Source organism: Heterodontus francisci, unplaced genomic scaffold, assembly GCF_036365525.1.
Source record: "Heterodontus francisci isolate sHetFra1 unplaced genomic scaffold, sHetFra1.hap1 HAP1_SCAFFOLD_52, whole genome shotgun sequence".
Lineage (NCBI taxonomy): Eukaryota > Metazoa > Chordata > Chondrichthyes > Heterodontiformes > Heterodontidae > Heterodontus > Heterodontus francisci.
This window is the reverse complement of record NW_027141175.1, coordinates 13,335,579-13,354,275: the sequence shown is the minus strand read 5'-3', so window position 1 is coordinate 13,354,275 and position 18,697 is coordinate 13,335,579. Positions and strand designations below refer to the sequence as shown.

General features: G+C 43.1%; 1 protein-coding gene across 1 annotated transcript in view; it reads right to left on the bottom strand.

The window, feature by feature from the left end:
- Positions 1 to 6,912: 6,912 nt before the first annotated feature.
- The window catches only part of LOC137362408 (probable G-protein coupled receptor 139), a gene marked incomplete at its 5' end in the record, with an annotated part of 28,700 nt that continues 16,915 nt past the window's right edge, over positions 6,913 to 18,697 (bottom strand). The window contains one exon of the mRNA XM_068026815.1: positions 6,913 to 7,811. Within this exon, the coding sequence (XP_067882916.1) occupies positions 6,913 to 7,811 (899 nt within the window). The remainder of the gene's footprint in view (positions 7,812 to 18,697) is intronic.

The window sequence follows — 18,697 nt, the reverse complement described above, 5'->3', positions numbered from 1 at the left end:
TCCAGCCTAGCACACTCACCTATGTATATAATATCTGGAGTCCAGAGCTGTGCACGTTCCTTATCCAGTCGCCCGCATTCTCTCCCTCTATATATCGAGTATCTGGAGCCCACAGCTGCGGACACACTTGTCAAGCCTCCCCGCTCACTCAGTCTATATAACTGGTCCCTGGAGCCGACAGCTGAGCACATTCCTAATCCAGACTCACTCTCTACCCGATGTATCTTGGAATTCAGCCCAGAGCTATACACACTTCTTATCCAGACTCTCTCACCCGCTCCATCCCTCAATCGCTTTATATATTTCGAATCTGGAGCCCAGAGCTGTGCACATTCTAATCAAGCCTCCAACCTCCCATAACTGTACAATATCCTTATCATGCCCCCCGCTCTCCCTCTATATATATAGTATCTGGAGCCTGGAGCGGAGCACACACCTTGTGCCGTTTCTCTCCACACATCCCTTTATCTATTGCCTGGAGTCCAGGGCTCTGTACGTTCGTTCCCAACCTGCCTCAATGCCTCACTCTATATATCGAGTAAGTGGAGTCCAAAGCCCGTCCCGCTCACTGCAAGCCTACCTCACACTTTATATTTAGTCTTGCCCACCCAAAGCTTTGCACACTGATTATTCAGTATTCCGCCCTCTCCATATAATTCACATCTGTAACGCAGAGATGTGCGCAGTCCATATCTAGCATCCCTCCTGTCTGTACTGTGTATATCGATTATTTGGATGCCAGTGCTATGCACATTCCTTGTTAAGCTTCACTCCCTCTGTCACTTCAGGTAGTTAGTGCCTGGATCCAAGAACTGTGCACAGTCCACAGCCTGCCTCCCTCCCCTAATTTATCTGTATAGCTAGTACGTGGAATCCAGGGCTGTGCACACATTTTGCCAGCCTCCCTACTTGTGTTCTTCTCTCTATCTAGCATCTGGAGCCGAAAACTGTATACACTCATCCAGTTCCCTCATTCCCTCTATAGTTCTAGCATCTGTAGATCAGAACTGTGAAAGGACCTTATACAGACTCCTTATGTCCATATATATAACAAATATCTGTGGACATCACTTGTCCAGCCTCCATTCCCTCCCTCATTTTCATTAACTGGTATATGCACACTCGTTATTCAGCCTACCTTTCTACCTCTCTCTATGTGTTCTAGGATCTGCAGCCCACACATTAACCAGCTTCCATCCCTTCCTCTATATATTTCGTATCTGGAGCCCAAAGCTGTGCACACACCATATTCAGCCACCCTCTCCGAATCCATCTATATATCTAGTACTTGCAATCCAGGGTTCTGCATTAAGTTGCCGGCCTGCTGACGTGTCACCCCTTCTATGTCTAGTGTCAGGAGGCCACAACAGTGCACAATCATTATCGTAAAAGCAAAATATCGCAGATGCTGAAAATCTGAAATAAAAACAGAAAGTGGATGGTCACAGACCTGACACTTTAACTCTGCTCCTCTCTCCACAGATGCTGCCTGACCTGCTGATTATTTCAAGTACTTTCTGTTTTTATGTGCACACTCATTTTCCAGTCCATTCCATTCTCTGACTTTCTAGTGTCTCAGAGCTGTGCCCGGACCTTATGCAGCCTCCATCCCTACCTTTATACTTCTAATATATGGAATTTAGAGCTGTGGACATTACTTGCCCAGACTCCATTCCTTCTATCATTTTATTTTACTGATACGTGCGGCCCAGAGCTATGCACACTCCTTATTGCGTCTACCTCCCTCTATGTATCTGTCACCCCCACTTGTGAACCTTAACCATCCTCCCTCACCTCATCTATATATATATATTGTACCTGGAGCCGACAACTATGCACGCATATTATGCAGACTTCCTCCATCCCTCGTGATCTAGTGCTCGGAGCCCAGAGCTCTACACACGACTGATTCAACCTCCCTCGCTCCTTCCCTCTATCTGCATATCAAATCAAAACATTTACAGCACAGAAGGAGGGCAATCAGCCCATTGTGTTCATGCCACCAGAAAGGGAGCCATCCGGCCTTATATCACTTTCCACCTTTTGGTCCATAGCTTTGCAGGTTACTGCACCTCAAGTGCAAATCCGAGTAACTTTTAAATATTGTGAAAGTTTCTGCCTCTTTATGCCAGATCCCCACCACCATCCGTGTGAGAAAACTTCTCCTGCAATCCCCTATCAACCTCACACCACTTACCCTACATCAATAGACGTTCGTTATGGACCCCTCGGCAACGGGGAAGAAAGCTTTCCTATCCACTCTATCCAGACCCTTTATGATTTCATATGCTTCAATCTGGTCTCCTCTGTTCCAAGGGTAAGAACTCTATCTAGCCTCATCACTATAATTCTCCAGTCCAGGGAACATCCTCGTGAACTTCCTCTGTCCCCTCTCGAGTGAAATCACATCTTTTCCATAGTGTCGTGACTAGACCTGCATGGAAAATCCCAGCTATGGCCCAACTAGTGCTGTGAACGTCCCCCTTTTAAATCACTTTATATTTCAGCAGTCCTTGCCCAGTACGGGGTATATTTCGCTCTATAGATGAAATCAAATATAAATATTTTACTTAACAGCAAAAGTTCATAATGACAATTTAGTAAAGAGTATCTCTTTGACTTTAGACACACACTGACAGTGAAGCTTATTGATACGCAGGTCTGCGTTTGGAATGTATTCAGCCAAGGTCATATGTGTATTTCGAATCAAAAATATTAATCTCAAGACATGTTTCTTTCTATTGACATCAGTGGATAAACTATATTTTTTGAGATGTGAACCACGTGCTTTACAGATAACTGATCATCAGTTTGTTGCTTTCAGTGATAAATAGCTTTTGTCTCTGTAAATTCCTTGTTTGTCTTTTGTATAATGCAATCATCCATTGATATATTCAAAAAGAGCTGCCAAGCAAGACAAATAAAGAAGATATACTGAGATAGCGAGAGCCTTGGCACTCAATCTATTATAAAGCGGTTGAGTGTCATTATCTTGCCTATTTATTTTATGTTGGCTGAAGCACAGTTACAAATGTTACAATTCGTTTTCGTGCTACTGCACCGAGAAAACAAAACACCTCAGATTTAATATTTGCTCTTCTTGATTATACATTCACAAGCTGTTTAATCTCTTGAAGAAAAATATTGAGATGTAGAATTGGCTAGAAAAACGTGAGGTAATTTCAAAGCAGTAAAGACTTTTCAGAAAGTTTTGTTTTCTGAAGATCCGCTAAAGTGTTTGTCTTAAATTTGATCAGGGATATCTTCATTTTCTTGCCTTGAAGTCGGTTGCCACACGACCCAGATGTGGCTAGTGTCCTTTTGTTGGCCTGTGAAAATTCATGGTAGATGTAGTACAAGTGGTTGCCTATTTTTAGTTTCATTTCAGTGTGAAGACAGATTTTCATTTTATTTTCCTTTTCTACTTGCCAAAAGCATTTAAACCCCAGGCAACATGTTTTCACAATCGTCAAAATGGCTGGAGTGAGGAACATAGAAACATAGGAGCAGGACGAGTAGGAGGAGCAGGAGGGAAGCAGAATATCTGGAGTGAAGCGTTGTGTTCGATCCTTATCCAGCCTTTGTCCCTCCCACCCTCTGCATATCTGGAGCCGTGACCAGTGCAATGCCTTGATTCAACCTCCCTACCTTCCTCTCTCAAAATATCTCGTATACCTGGTCTTTCAAGTCTCCCTCCTTCCCACTACATATCTAGTACCTGGAGTCCAGAGATGTGCTTATTCCATACACAGCCTCCCTATCTACCTCCCTCAAAATATCTTGCATCGGGAGCTCAGAACTGTACACTTTCCGTACAGGAACGTAGGAACAAAGAAGCAGGAGGAGGCAATTCAGCCCATCGAGCCAGCTCCTCCATTCAGTACGATCATGTATGATCATCGACTACAATGCCTTTTCCCCAGAATATCCTCAAATCCCCTAATGTCACCTGGATTTAGAAATCTGCCGATGTCTGCTTTTAACATATTCAATGACTGAGCTTCTACAGCCCTCTTGGGTAGAGACTTCCAAAAGTTCACAACCCTCTGATTGACGAACGTTCAACTCAACCCTCTCCTAAGTGGTTGCTTCCTTATTTTGAAATTGTGCCTCCTGGTTCTCGACTTCCCAAGCAGGAGAAGCATCTTACCTGTATCTACCCTGTCTACCTGTTCCTGTATTTTGTATGTATCTATGAGATCTTCGAAACTCCAGAGAATATGGACCCATTTCCCCCGTCCCTCTTCATAGGATAGTCCCGCCATCCCCGGAAGAAGTCTGGTGAACATTCGTTGCACTCCCTCTATGGCAATAAAATCCTTGCTAAAGTAAGGGGAACAAAACTATACACAGTATTCCAGGTGCGGTGTAACCAATGTTCTGCACAATTGAAGCAAGACTTCACGACTCCTGCACTCAATTCCTCTTGCAATAAAGGCTAACATTCCATAGCCTTCTTAATTGCTTGCTGCACCTGCATGTTCGCTTTCGGTGACTTGTTGACAAGGACACCCAGATCCCTTTGTACATCTACACTTTCTAATCTCTTATCATTTAAGGAATACTCTGCACATTCGATCCCCCTACCAAAGTGGGTAACCTCACATCTTTCCACATTATCTTCAATCGGCCATCTTCTTGCCCCCTCAATACGTCATTCCACATCACCTTGAAACTACTTGGCATCTTCCTCACAACACATATTCCCACCGAGTTTTCTGTCATCCGCGAACTTGGAAATAATACATTTGGCCCGCACATCCAAATCATTGATATATATTGTGAAGAACTGGGACCCAAGCACTCTTCCCTGCGGTACCCCCTAGTCACAGCCTGACAATGCAAGAATGACCCGTTTGTTCCTACTATCCGTTTTCTGCCTGTTACCCAATCCTTAATCCATACCAGTATATTACCTCCTATCCTATATGCTTTAATTGTGGTAACCAACCTCCTATGGGCGACTTCACCAAAGGCCTTCTGAAAATCTAATTATACTACTTCCACCAACTCCCTGTTTTCAATTCTACAGTAACAACCTCAGAAAACTCCAACAGGGTCGTCCAACATGATTTACTGTTCATAAATCCATATTGACTATGCCTTATAAGATGGTTATTATCCAGCTGTCCATTTATAACATCCTTTAGAATAGATTCTAGCATTTTCCCAACGACTGATGTAAGGCTAACAGGTCCGTAATTCCCTGTATTCCCTCTCCCTTTCTTCGTAAACAGTAGGGTGATATTTGCGACCTTTAACTCTGCAGGAACCGCTCCAGAACGTATAGAATTTTAGAAGTTGATCAGCAATGCATCCGCTATCTCCATAGCTACCTCTTACATCGCTGTAGTATGTAGATGATCAGGCCCTGGGGACTTATTAACCTTCAGCCCTATTAATTTCTCCAATACAACCCTCATACTAATAGTAATTTCCTTCAATTTCTAATTCTGGGAGATTTCTTGTATCGTCCTCAGGGAAGACAAAGACAAACTAAGCATTTAGCTCTCTGCCATTTCTCTATTCCAAATTATAAATTCTCTCGACTCTGCCTGTAATGGACCCACATTTCTCTTAGCCAAACGTTTCCTTTTCCATACCTGAGGACAGTTTTAACGCCCGTTTTTATGTTTTTATTTTTGTTCGCTCACATACATATTCTATTCTCCTGTCTTTATCAGTTTCTTAGTCCTCCTTTTCTGGATTCTAAAATCCTCCCAATCCTCAGGTTTGTTGCCGTTTCTGGCAATTTTAAAGGCATTTTTAAAAATCCTATACAATTCTTAACCTCCTTTGTTATCCACGGTTCACTGCCTTTATTTTTGGGGTTCTTGTGCTTTGAAGGAATGTATAGTTGCTGTAAACTATGTAACATTGATTTCAAGACTTTCCATTGCATATGTACTGCCATACTTTTTAATACATTTTCCCAATCCAGTTCAGCCAATTCGCCCCTCATACCTTTATAATTTACTTTGTTTAAACTGAACACCTTGGCTTCAGATTGAACTATCCCACTTTGCAACATCATGTGAAATTCTATTGTATTATGGTCACTCATCCCTAAAACTTATTTTACAACATGATTATTAATTAGCCCATTCTCATTGCATAATATTAGATCTAAAATAGCATGTTCTCTCGTCAGCACCTCAACATAATGCTCTAGAAATCCATCCTGAACACACGCCAGAAACGCGTCCTCCAGCCTCTCTCCCTTCCTCTTTCTATATAGTTTAGATTGAGGCTGAAGCTTCTCACCATTTTCTTTCCTTCTATTATCTGCTGTTCTTGTTGTTTTCTTTTGTTTATCCTTGTTGTTGATGGGGCTGCCTGTGTTACTTTTCCCTCCTGCACTCTCTCAGCTCTCCGTGAGTTGAGAGTGGTGAGGAGCTTGCAGCCGATATGCCCCGCCTCCTGTCTATTGTGTCATCACCATGGCGTCCAGGCTGTGCCCTCATCAAATCATGGTGTCGTTAATGAGAGTAGGCCCCATCCAATTAATCTCTTCCTGCCATCACCATGGAGATCTGGAAGCGGCTCCAAAAATGTATCAAAATTGTGTGAAGCCCTGTTCCCTCAGCTCGCCCACAAACGTGCGTTGTCAGCTACTTGGCCGGGCTTGCATTCCACTTTGTCAACTACAAGACAGGCCCCAATATCACTGTGTTGCCATAGTGACAGACCCTACTGCTCTGCATGGCAGAGATCTAGATTACAGAAGCAAAATACTGGGATGCTGCAAATCTGAAATTACATCAGTGAATACTGGTTATATTACACAGGGACAGTTATTATGAAGTTTGACTCGACACCAGGAAGGATCTATATGATTGACACCTTCGGGGAGAGTTGGTTGAAATGAGGCTGGTTTCAGTTCTGATGCTGGTTAGTCTACAATTTTTCTGATCATTTAATTAATTGAACAATTCGAGTAAAGGGATATTTCACAACATTCTTGAACTGCTCTCGGAACTTCGCCTGTGTCACGGCATAAATACAAGTGTGTGTGCAACAACTCAGAAGCTGCAGCATGAAACCCATTTCTTCCACAAAATCAGCTAACCATACAGACTGATACCCCAAACCCCACATTCTGGCCCATATATAATAGAGCATTAACATTGCCCATAACAGTATGAAATTCCCCGAGATAACTACGAGCAGAATAATGGATTTCCTTCGGCTCTGCATCTCTGGGTCTCTGGGACTCTCCCCTCTGCTGTGACCTCGGAGTCTCCTGCGTACTTTGCTGCTCACTAAAATGTGGCTAACGGTGAATGCGTTGAACAGCAGAATCAGAAAAAATGGGACACAAGGGTTTAGAATGTGATGAAGGAACTCAATCGTTGTCCAGGCTGGAGAGAACCAAACATCAACTGTTACAAAACAAAACCAGGGCGTGTTCGCTAACCGATAGTGATCTGTTAACATGAAATACCAGAAAATGTTCTTTAAACAACTCAGCACAGTCACTGTTCCCAGGACCACAATCGCCGTTTTCTCGGTGCAATATTCAATTCTCAGATTCTGGCGACAAATGGCCACAAATCGATCAAAGGTGAAAGTGACGGTGAACCAGACAGAACAATCTGTGGTTGCAAAGAGCAGGACAGCATGGATATTACACCCACGGATGGACTCCAAGAAAATAAATTGTTTGTTATAGACAATTGGAATGTGCCTCAATATCAGGTCGAATATAATGACCAGTAGATCTGCCGCTGCCATGGCCATCAGGTAGTGAGTGACACATTTGGAGAGACCACACTTTCCTCGAGACAGGATCACAATCGTTACTAAGTTAACTGTAAGGAAGGGTAATACACAAGGAAAATACATATCAACCTGGGAAGACAGTTATCAGTTTCACTTATTACGTTTTGAAATTTAAAAACGTGCTACAGTCTCCAGTAATGTATTGAAATGATTGTACATGAAAGAAGAAACGGAAGTTCTCTGATATGGTAGAAGGCAGAAGAGATCAATTGATGAAAGAATGAAAGAGAAATTATTGAACTCAATTTTGATCATAATCCCATCCTCCCTTCTTTCCCTGACTGGCTTATAAAACTGTTTTATATTTAAATACTCCCAAATCTCATAAATATTACCATCTTGAAACATTAATTCTGTTTTTTCATCCACAGATGCTGCCAGAATCACAGAGTTTTTGCAGAGCTGAAGGAGGCCATTTGCCCCATCGTTTCTGTACTGGTTCTCTGAAAGAGAAATTCCCTCAGTCCCATTCCCCTGCCTTCTCCCCATAACCATGCACATTCTTATTTTTTTTAATTAACTGTCTTATTCCCTTTTGAATGCTTCAAGTGAACCTGCCTTCACCACGTTCTCAGACAGCACATTCCAGACCTTAACCACTCACTGCATGAAAAAGATTTTCCTCATGTCACTTTTGCTTCTCTTTCCAAATAATTTAAATCTGTGCCCTCGTTCTCGATCCTTTCATGAGTGGGAACAGTATCTCTCTATATACCTTGTCCAGAACCATCATGATTTTGAATACCTCCATCAAATCACCTCTCAGACGTCTCTTCTCCAAGGAGCATAGTACTAACTTCTCCAATCTATTTTCAGAACTGAAATTCCTCATTCCTGAAACCATTCTCATGAATCTTTCCAACGTCCTCACGCCTTTCCTCAAGTGTGCCGACCAATGTTTGACACAATACTCCAGCTGAGGCTGAACTAGTGCCTTATACAAGTTTCATATACTGTATGCTTTATTAACTGCTTTCTCAACCACTTCTGCCACCTTCAATGAATTATGGACATATACACCAAGGTCCTTCTGCCCCTGCACCCTCTCTAGAATTGTGCCCTTTATTGTATATTGTCTCTCCATGTTCTTCATGACCAAACAAATCACCTCAGATTTCTCTGCATTCAAGTCCATATGCCACCTAAGTGCCCATTCCACCAATTTGTCTTTGTCCTATTGAAGCTCTACAATATACTCCTCACAGTTCACAATGCTTCCATGTTTCGTATCATCAGCAATATTTGAAATTGTGCCCTGTTCACCAAGATCTACGTCATTAATAGATATCAAGAAAATCAAGCGTCCCAACACTGATCCCTGGGGTAATTGACTACAAACCTTCCTCCAGCCTGTAAAACATCCATTAACCACTATTCTTTGTTTCCTGTTACGAAGCCAATTTCGTATCCATGTTGATACCGTCCCTTTTATTCGACGAGCTACAACTTTGCTCACACGTTTGTTGTGTGGCACTGTATCAAACGCCTTTTGAAAGTCCATGTACACCACCTCAACAGCATTGCCCTCAACAACCCTCTCTGCTAAACCCTCAAAAACTCCAGCAAGTTAGCTAAGCATGATTTTCCCTTAGGAAATCCATGCAGGCTTCCTTAACTAAGTCGCATTTGTCCACGTGAGTATTGATTTTGTCCCGAATTATTTTTTCTATAAGTTTTCCCACCACCCAAGTTAAACTGTCTGACCTGTAATTGACATGCTTATCTTTACATCCTTCTTTGTACAAGGGTGCAACTTTTTCAATTTTTCAGTCCTTTGGCATAACCCCTGAGTCTAAGGAAGACTGAAACATTATGGCCTGTGCCTCTGCGATTTCTACCCTCACTTCCCTCAGTATCCTTGGATGCATCTCATCTGGCCCTGATTCTTTATCCACAATTAGTTCATGCAGCCTAACTAATAATTCCTCTAATCAAATTTAAATCCCTCTAGTGTCTGACTTACCTCCTCTTTCAACATTGCTGCATTTTCTTCCTTGGTAAAGACGGGTGCAAAGTATTAATTTAATATCTCAGCCCTCTTCATCCATGTGTAAATCCCCTTTCTGGTCTGTAATCGGCCCAGTCCTCTTTTTAGTACCCCTTTACTATTTGTATTCTGTAAAAAGGTATGGAATTTCTCTTTATGCTAGCTGCCAGTCTCTTTTCATGCTCTCTCTTTGCTTCTTTTATTTGCTTTTTGACTTCCCCTCTGGAACTTTTATATTCAGGCTGGTTTTCAATATTATTTTCTCCATGGCATCTGTCATAACACACTTTTTCTTCTTTATCTTAATCTCTACCTCTTTGGTCTTCCAGGGAGCTCTGGCTATACTTTTTCCCATTCAAGGGAATATACTTTGACCGTGCCCGAACTAAGTCTTCTTTGAAGGTAGCCCATTATACATCTACCAATTTTCCTGCCAGCTTTCGACTCCAATTTTTTCGCCCAGCTACATTCGTACCCCATTAGACTTGGCCTTCACCCAGTTAATTATTCCTACCCTGGATCGTTCTTTCTCCATTTCCATAGTTACCCGAAACCTTCTGATGCAATGATCACTATCCCCTACATGCTCCCCTACTGATCATTGATGCACTTGGCCCACATCATTCCCAAGAACCAGAACTAGCAGTCCCTCCTTTCTTGTTGGACTAGCAACACACTGGTGCAGAAAACTTTCCCAAACACACTCTAGGAATTCTTGACCTTGACTTCCATTTGCAGTACTATTATCCCAGTCTATGTTTGGATATTTAAATACCCCCATTAAAGCTACACTATAATTCATGCCGTCTCTGTAATTTCCTTGAGCATGTCTTCCTCCAAGTCCTTTCCACTAGCTGGTGGCCTAAAGACAACACCGAGAAATGTAACTGCACCTTTTTTGTTCCTTAGCTCCAGCCAAATGGATTCTGTCCTCGGCCCCTCTGGGACGTCCTTTTTCTCCAGCTCCATAATGCTTCCCTTAATCAATACTGCCACCCTATCCCCTTTTTCATTTTCTATCTTTACTGAACATCTTGTATCGAGGAATATTTAAACATAAGGAAGAATTCCAAGAGTGGGACCCACCATCCGTCATTAACTTAAACAGTTAATGGTGGTATTAACCTTAAAGAAAACGCCTACAATTGCATAAAGAAGGAGGTTGGTCAGAAGATTGGACGTAATATTAAAAAAGGCAAAGAATGACTTGAAAGATTGATAAGGAAGGTAAAATTAGAGTACGAGGGAAAGATAGCTAGAAATACAAAGACGGAGAGTAAGAGTTTCTATAAATACTTAAAAAAAGAAGAGTGAATAAAGTTGGTTCTATAGAAAGTGAGTCTGAGGAATTAATAATGGATAATAAGGAGATGGCAAATGAATTGAACAGATATTTTACAACAGTCTGCACTATTGAGGATACAAGTAACATCACAAGTAACTGTCAGTCAGGAAATGGAAGGGAGGGAGGAACTCAAGAAAATTATAATCACCAAGGAAGTGGAACTGAACAAATTGTTGGAGCTGCGGGCTGACAAGAACCGTGTCCTGATGGATTTCATCCTAGGATGTTAAAAGAAGTGGCTACTAAGATAGTTGATGCGTTAGTTTCAATTTTCCAACATGCCCTAGATTCGGGAAGGCACCACTAGATTGGAAAATAGCGAATGCAACTCTTTTATTCAAAAAGGGAGAGAAATAGAAAGGAGGAAATTGCAGGCCAGTTAGCTTGACATCTGTCTCAGCACAAATGTTGGAAATTATTATTAAAGACGTAACAGCAGGGAATTTAGAAACAATCAAAGTAATAAGGCAGTGTCAACATGGTTTTATGAAAGTAAATCACGTTTAACCAATTTATTGGTGTTCTTTGAGGGAGGCATTGGTGATCCCACATCTTTAGTACACTTCTGGTTTTCTTATTTAAGGAAGGATGTAAATGCGTTAGAGGCAGTATGGAAAAGGTTCACTAGACTAATACCTGGAATGAATGGGCTGCCTCAGAAGGAAAGATTGGACAGGCGAGGCATGTATCATTTTGCAATTTAGAATAGTAAAAGGCAACTTGATTAACACATATAGGATCCTGAGGGGTCTTGACAGTGTGGATGTGTAAAGGATGTTTCCCCTTGTGGGAGAATCTCGAACGAGGGGTCACTGTCGCAAATACAAGACAGAGTTTAGTTTTAGTTTAGAGATACAGCACTGAAACAGGCCCTTCGGCCCACCGAGTCTGTGCCGACCATCAAGCACCTATTTATACTAATCGTACACTAATCCCATATTCCAACCACATCCCCACCTGTCCCTATATATTTCCCTACCACCTACCTATAACTAGGGGCAATTTGCAATGGCCAATTAACCTATCAACCTGCAAGTCTTTGGCGTGTGGGAGGAAACCGGAGCACCCGGAGGAAACCCACGCAGACACAGGGAGAACTTGCAAACTCCGCGCAGGCAGTACCCAGAATCGAACCCGGGTCCCTGGAGCTGTGACGCTACGGAGCTAACCACTGTGCCACTGTGCCGCCCCACAGTGATGAGTAGAATATTTTTCTCTGAGAGAGTCGTGAGTCTTTGGAATTATTTTCCTCAAAAGGCGGTGGAAGCAGAGTCTTTAAATATTTTAAGGCAGAGGTAGTTGGATTCTTGATAAATAAGGGGGTGGGGGGTTATTGGGGGTAGTTGGGAATGTGGAGTAATCAGTTTAGCCATGAACTTATTGAATGTCGGAGCAGACTCGAGGGGTCGATTCGCCTATCCCTCTTCCTAATTCGAATGTTCGTATGAGTTACCTGTGTGGTTGGTGAAGGGGAACCGGTGGATGTATTGTACTTTGTTTTCCAGATGTCATTTGATAAGGTGCCGCAACAGAGGTTATTGCAGAAAGTAAAACTCATGGAGTAGGGAATAACGTTTTGGTATGGAGAGAAGATTGGCTAGCTAACAAGAAACAGAGATTAGGCACAAATGGGAATTTTTTGGGTTGGCAAAGGATAACGAGTGGTGTGCCACAGGGATCTATGCTGGGGTCTCAACTTTGACAATGTATATAAATGACGTAGATGAAGGGACAAAAGGTATCGTTGCTAAATTTGCTGATGACACAAATATAGGTTAGAAAGTAACTTATGTGCGGATATAGATAGGGTAAGTGAGTGGGCAAAGACCTGGAAAATGGAGCATAATGTGGGAATGTGGGAAATAACCCATTTTGGCAGGAAGAATATAAAAAGCATATTATCTAAATGGTGAGAGATTGCAGAGCTCTGAGCTGCAAAGGGATCTGTGCTCCTGGTGGATGAATCACAAAAAAGTTAGTGCGTAGGTATAGCAGTAATTAGGAAAGCTGTCCTTTACAAAGTAATTCCTGACAACGCAGCGGCTCGCTGACGTCATAAGAGCGCGCCAAGTTTCGCACATGCGCATAGCATCTTGGCAGGACTAAGTGGGCGTGGAAGACTTAACCGCGCAGCGCAAATGTCATCGCTAATCCACACCTGGCCCATCTTCCTACCTGCACGATGCAGCATCATCGGGCATCCAGCCCCCGACTGGGCTGGAACGAGCGGCACAATGGGAGACTTTGAGGCTGGACCTTTTCCCCCGAGCTCCACGCCTCGATGCTTCGTCACCTCAGCTGCTCGCTCCAGACTTCGCTGCTCCCCTGCCCGATTGTTCTCTCCTCAGCACCCGGTCTCCAGCCACTCGCACCCAGCTGCCCCCCAAGCCCCCCGTCCAGGCCTGACCGCTTCCCTCTTCTGAGCCACTCGCTGCAACGTGCCACGTCACCTCTTGTTTCTTCGAGCCGCATGCGGAGACAATCAAACGTGGGAGCGACTGGCCAACAGGAGGGAACCGGTGGGGCCTGGAGTGAGCGGCTGAGGGGGGAAGCGGCTGTGGGGGCAGAAAGCGATTCGCCGAGTGGTAAGAGCGGCCAGTGGGGCGGGAGCTAGTAGCTGCGTTCGGGTGAAGTCAGTCATTCACACGCATCTAATCGAATCATTATAACGAATTGGCAGCACATTTCATACTCTGCCCGATTTCCTTTTCCAACTATTGAGGTGCCAATTCATTGTCTTCCAAGAGAAATGCAGTCATAAAATTACTTTTGTATTTCATAGAATTGCTGGAATATTAAATGGATCTGAAGATTACCGTTTGTATCATATAAATACGTAGTAACATGTTACTGGGCGTCCATGCAACTTAATGTAAGGTTAGTTTGCTGGAACGATATAGCAATAAGAATTTCCTGTGACAAATTGAACAGCGCCATCTTCAATAAAAGCAAAATACTGCAGATGCTGGAAATCTAATATAAAAACAAAAAATGCTGGAAATCCTCCGTAGGTCTGGCAGCATCTGTGGAGAGAGAAGGAGGGGGAGCGTTTCAGGTCAGTGACCCTTCATCAGAACTGACAAATATTAGAAATGTAAAAGATTTTGGACAAGAAAAGCGGGGAGAGTGGCAAGAGATAAAAAAATAAAAGGTGTTGATAGGACACGGTCACAGAATAACTGACCAGAAGCTCATGGGGCAAAGGCAAACAATATGTCAATGGTGGGCTGAAAGGCAAAGAATTAGTACACATAGTTTGAGAATAGACTATAAAGCACAAAGAACTCCAACCACAAACATTAACAGACAACATAAACGGTGGTAGGCACAGTAGAAACAAACTAAACACCCTAAAAAATCCGAAATAAAATCACTAAATAAAAAAAGACAAAAGGAAAAATAATAACTCAACTGTAATAGGCTCATGCTCTGAAATTATTGAACTCAATGTTCAGTCCGGCAGGCCGTAGCAGGCCTAATTGGTAAATGAGAAGCTGTTCCCCGAGCTGGCATTGATGTTCGCTGGAACACTGCAGCAATCCCAGGACAGAGATGTGAGCATGAGAGTGGGGGGTGGGTAGTGGGGGTGGGGGTGGGGGTGGGGCGGGGGAGATGGTGTTGAAATGGCAAGCAACTGGAAGCTTGGGGTCGTGCTTACGGACTGAGCAGAAGTGTTCTGCAAAGCGGTCAGCCAATCTCCGTTTGGTCTCCACAATCTACTGGAGACCACATCGTGAGCAGCGAATACAGTATACTAAATTTAATGAAGTACCTGTAATTCGCTGCTTCACCTGGAAGGAGCGCCATCTTTAGACCTGGCAGCTGCCTGAACGTCGCAGACACTGATGTTGCAGTTGAAGAGCCTGCATTTGCGCAAGTGCAAGTATTGTGCCACCTGGTGACTGCGTTGTCAGCAAACACAGCCTACCGTTTATTCCGAGGGGAATTGAATACACAAGTCGGGTGGTTTTGCTTCAGCTACAAAGGGCATTGGTGAGACCACATCTGGAGTACTGTGTACAGTGCTGGTCTCCTTATTTAAGGAAGGATGTAAATGCGTTCGAGGCAGTACAGATAAGATTTACGAGACTAATTCCTGGAATCTGTGGGCTGTCATGCGAGGAAAGACTTGACAGGCCAGGTTTGTATCTCTTGGAATTTAGAAGAGTAAGATGCGACTTGATTGAAACACATAAGAACCTGAGGGGTCTTAACAGGGTGGATGTGGAAAGGATGTTTTCCACGTGGAGAATCTAGAACTAGGGTTCACTCTTTCTAAATAAGTTGTTGTCCATTTCAGACAGAGATGAGGAGAAATTTTTTCTCGCAGAGGGTCGTGGGTCTTTGGACTTCTCTTCCTCAAAAGGTGGTTCAAGAATAGTCATTGACTATTTTGAAGTGAGAGGTAGATAGATTCTTGATAAGCAAAGGGGTGGAAGGTTATCAGAGGGAGGTGGACATGTGGAGTAATCAGTTCAGCCATGAACTTAATGAATGGAGGAGTAGGGACAATGGGCCGAATGGCCTACACCGACTCCTCATTTGTATGCTCGTATATTTAACACTCAGTCATGCACTTCTTTGAGCCAGGTTTCCGTTTTAGCCACACCATCATATTTGCACAAGGATATCTGCACCTATACCTCACCAGTCTTATTAACCACACTCCATGCATTCACAAAAATGCACATTAGCCTGATTCATACTTTATTACATTTACCACTTACTCTGACCCCACTTACTAACGTACTATTCCTAACTCTCGTGCTATCTGTCTCCCCAAGTATGCTGTTCCCCTTTTGTATTCCTCTCTAGCATTTGTTCCTTTTCCCCATAACCCTGGCAAGTTATCAGCTTTGCTGCCTTCCAATCTGAGTTCCCTCTCAGGATCCTATCACCTAGCAATTAAGTTTTAACCCTACCCAACAGCACTCGCAAAGCTCCCTGTCAGGATATTTGTCCCAGTCTTGCTAAGATGCAACCCGCCCATCTTGTACAAGTCCCACCTGCCCCAGAACTGGTCACAATGTCTTACAAATCTGATGTCCTCTCTCCTACACCATTGCTCCAGCCGCGTGTTCAATCGCTCAATTCTCTTATTCCTATGCTCACTCACACGTGGAACTGTGAGTAATCCACAGATTACTGATTTTGAAGATCTGCTTTCCACTCTCCTTCCTAGCTCCCTAAAAGCTGCGTTCAGGACCTCATCACCCTTCTTACCTATGTCATTGGTACCAATGTAGACCACGACCTCTGACCCTCCCCCAGAAGAATGTCCTGCAGCCTCTCAGTGACATCCTTGACCCTGGCACCAGGGAGGCAACACACCCTCCTAGAGTCACGTTTAATGTCGCAGAAACGCCTGTCTATTCCTCTAACTAATGCATCCCCTATCATTACGGCTCTTCATCTACTTTTCCTCCCCTGCTATGCAGCTGAGGCACCTGTAGCGCCACAAACCTGGCTTTGACTGCACTTCTCTGAGGAACCTTCACCCTCACCAGTATCCAAAATGGAAAACAGATTAGCGAGTGCGATCTTATCAGGGGGCTCCTGCACTACCTACCTGGTTCTCTTAGACTGTCTGGTGGTAATCCATTCCCAATCTGCCTGCATTCTCCTAATCTGTGGTGTGCCCATCTCCCTAAACGTGCAATCCACCTAATGCTCCACCATGCAGATGCACAGCAGTGACTCCAGTCACTGCTCGAGTTCCAAAACCCAGAGCTCAATCTTCTGCAGCCGGTGACCACTTTCTGCATATGAGTTTGTCTGGGACAAGTGGTGCGTCCATGATTTCCCACATGCCACAGGCTGTACATTCCACTCGGCAGAGCAGATCTGCCATACCTTAACTTTATTATGAGTAGAATAGCTTGCCGGGTACTCACAAAACAGCTCCATCCACTGCACTGAAGTAAGAAACAAATACTGAAGGGTTAAAAGTAGAAATAAAGTAAAATTGTGCCCACTTCACGGAATGCACCACTCACCAAACTCGCATCTTAACACTCAGTTTGCAATCTGCGCACTGTGAATCTAATAAACCTAAAATGATAATAAAGCTTCGCTAATATTAACAAACCTTACTATCAGTAAACCTTATAAATTCTGATAAACCCTAATCATGCTAAATGCAGCTTATGCATTATGTTGTCCTAATTTGAACTAATGCACTTTCTCACTGCGTATTGTAAATGCTAAAATTCGCTTTAGTTTTTAGTTTATATCCTAATATATCGATCAGGTCTTACAATATATTTGATCTTAATTATATTAAAATTAAAAGCTTAACTGTGCACTCAACATGTGACTATTCAATACTCTGTGTCCCTGCTCGCTCTGTTGATTGTGACCTCAGTCTGATGTCACTTTTCAATTTTACCCCGACTCCTGTTTTAGTCTCTCTGTCTCCGGCCTCGGATTCTTTCCCTTTTGGTGTGCTTTTTTAAGCGCCGCTCCTGCTGTGCTCACTCTCTTTTTCTCTCTCTCGGCCTGTCTCCAGCTTCCCACTCTATCCCTTTTGCTGCCCTTTTTAAATCTCCGCCCCTATTGTGCTCTCTCTCTCTCTCTCTCTCTCTCGGTCTGTCTCCAGCCTCCGACTCTGTCCCTTTTGGAGTACGATTTAATCCTCCGCTCCCGCCGTGCTTTTTTCTCTCCCTTGGCCTGTCTGAATATTTTCAGCATTTTCATATTTGAAGCTCCCACAGTACTTGGGTCTTGTACAAGAATTTAATGCTTGATGGACTACAATATGTTCTCACCTGTGACAGGTAGCATGGCAATAAATTATGTTCAAACAATGATTGGAAATGAAGACATTAAAAAGTCAATGGAACAAATAATCACGGCCGTCACTAAGTTACCTGTAAACAAGGGGGATTATCAGGGAAAATATACATCCCATTGGGAGAACAGAACAGCAGTTGAAAGGAGTTCAGGTGGCAGTTGTACATTTGTAACCACATTCAGTGAAAGATCTAATGATTATAACTGTGACAAGGCTTCCAGATGGAGACAGGGCTTTAATTAAATAATTATGATTGGACATGGAAATAGAGGAAAAATAAAACAAAAAACGGAGATGTCAGCTACATTCCGATGCTGATTGAGAAGTAAATAAAATAAAATAATTAAATTATACTTGTGTAATAGCAGATTTGTAATAAACCAGAAGCCCTGTATATATTGATGGGGCTGGTAACAGACGTAAGGGTGCCTTTAATCGCCATTGTGGTGATTTTTTTTCGGACTGCAGGGATGTCCTTAGTGTTCTCCAGGATTCCGTACTAGGCTTGCAGCTGTTTCTGATATACATTAATGAATTGGGTGTCGGGGTAAAGGGCATAATGTGGAACTGTGAGTAAGACAAGCAGATTGTAAATATAGTGAAGAGTGAGGAAAATAGTAATGACCTTCAAGAGGACAAATGCAGGTTGTTGGAATCGGTGGGAAAGCAACAACAACCACAACTTGTAGTTGTACAGCGGCTTTAAGGTCAAAAAAGGTCCCAAGGCGCCCCATGAGAGCTTTATAAAACAAAATATGACAGCAATCCACAGAAGGAGAGATCGGATCAG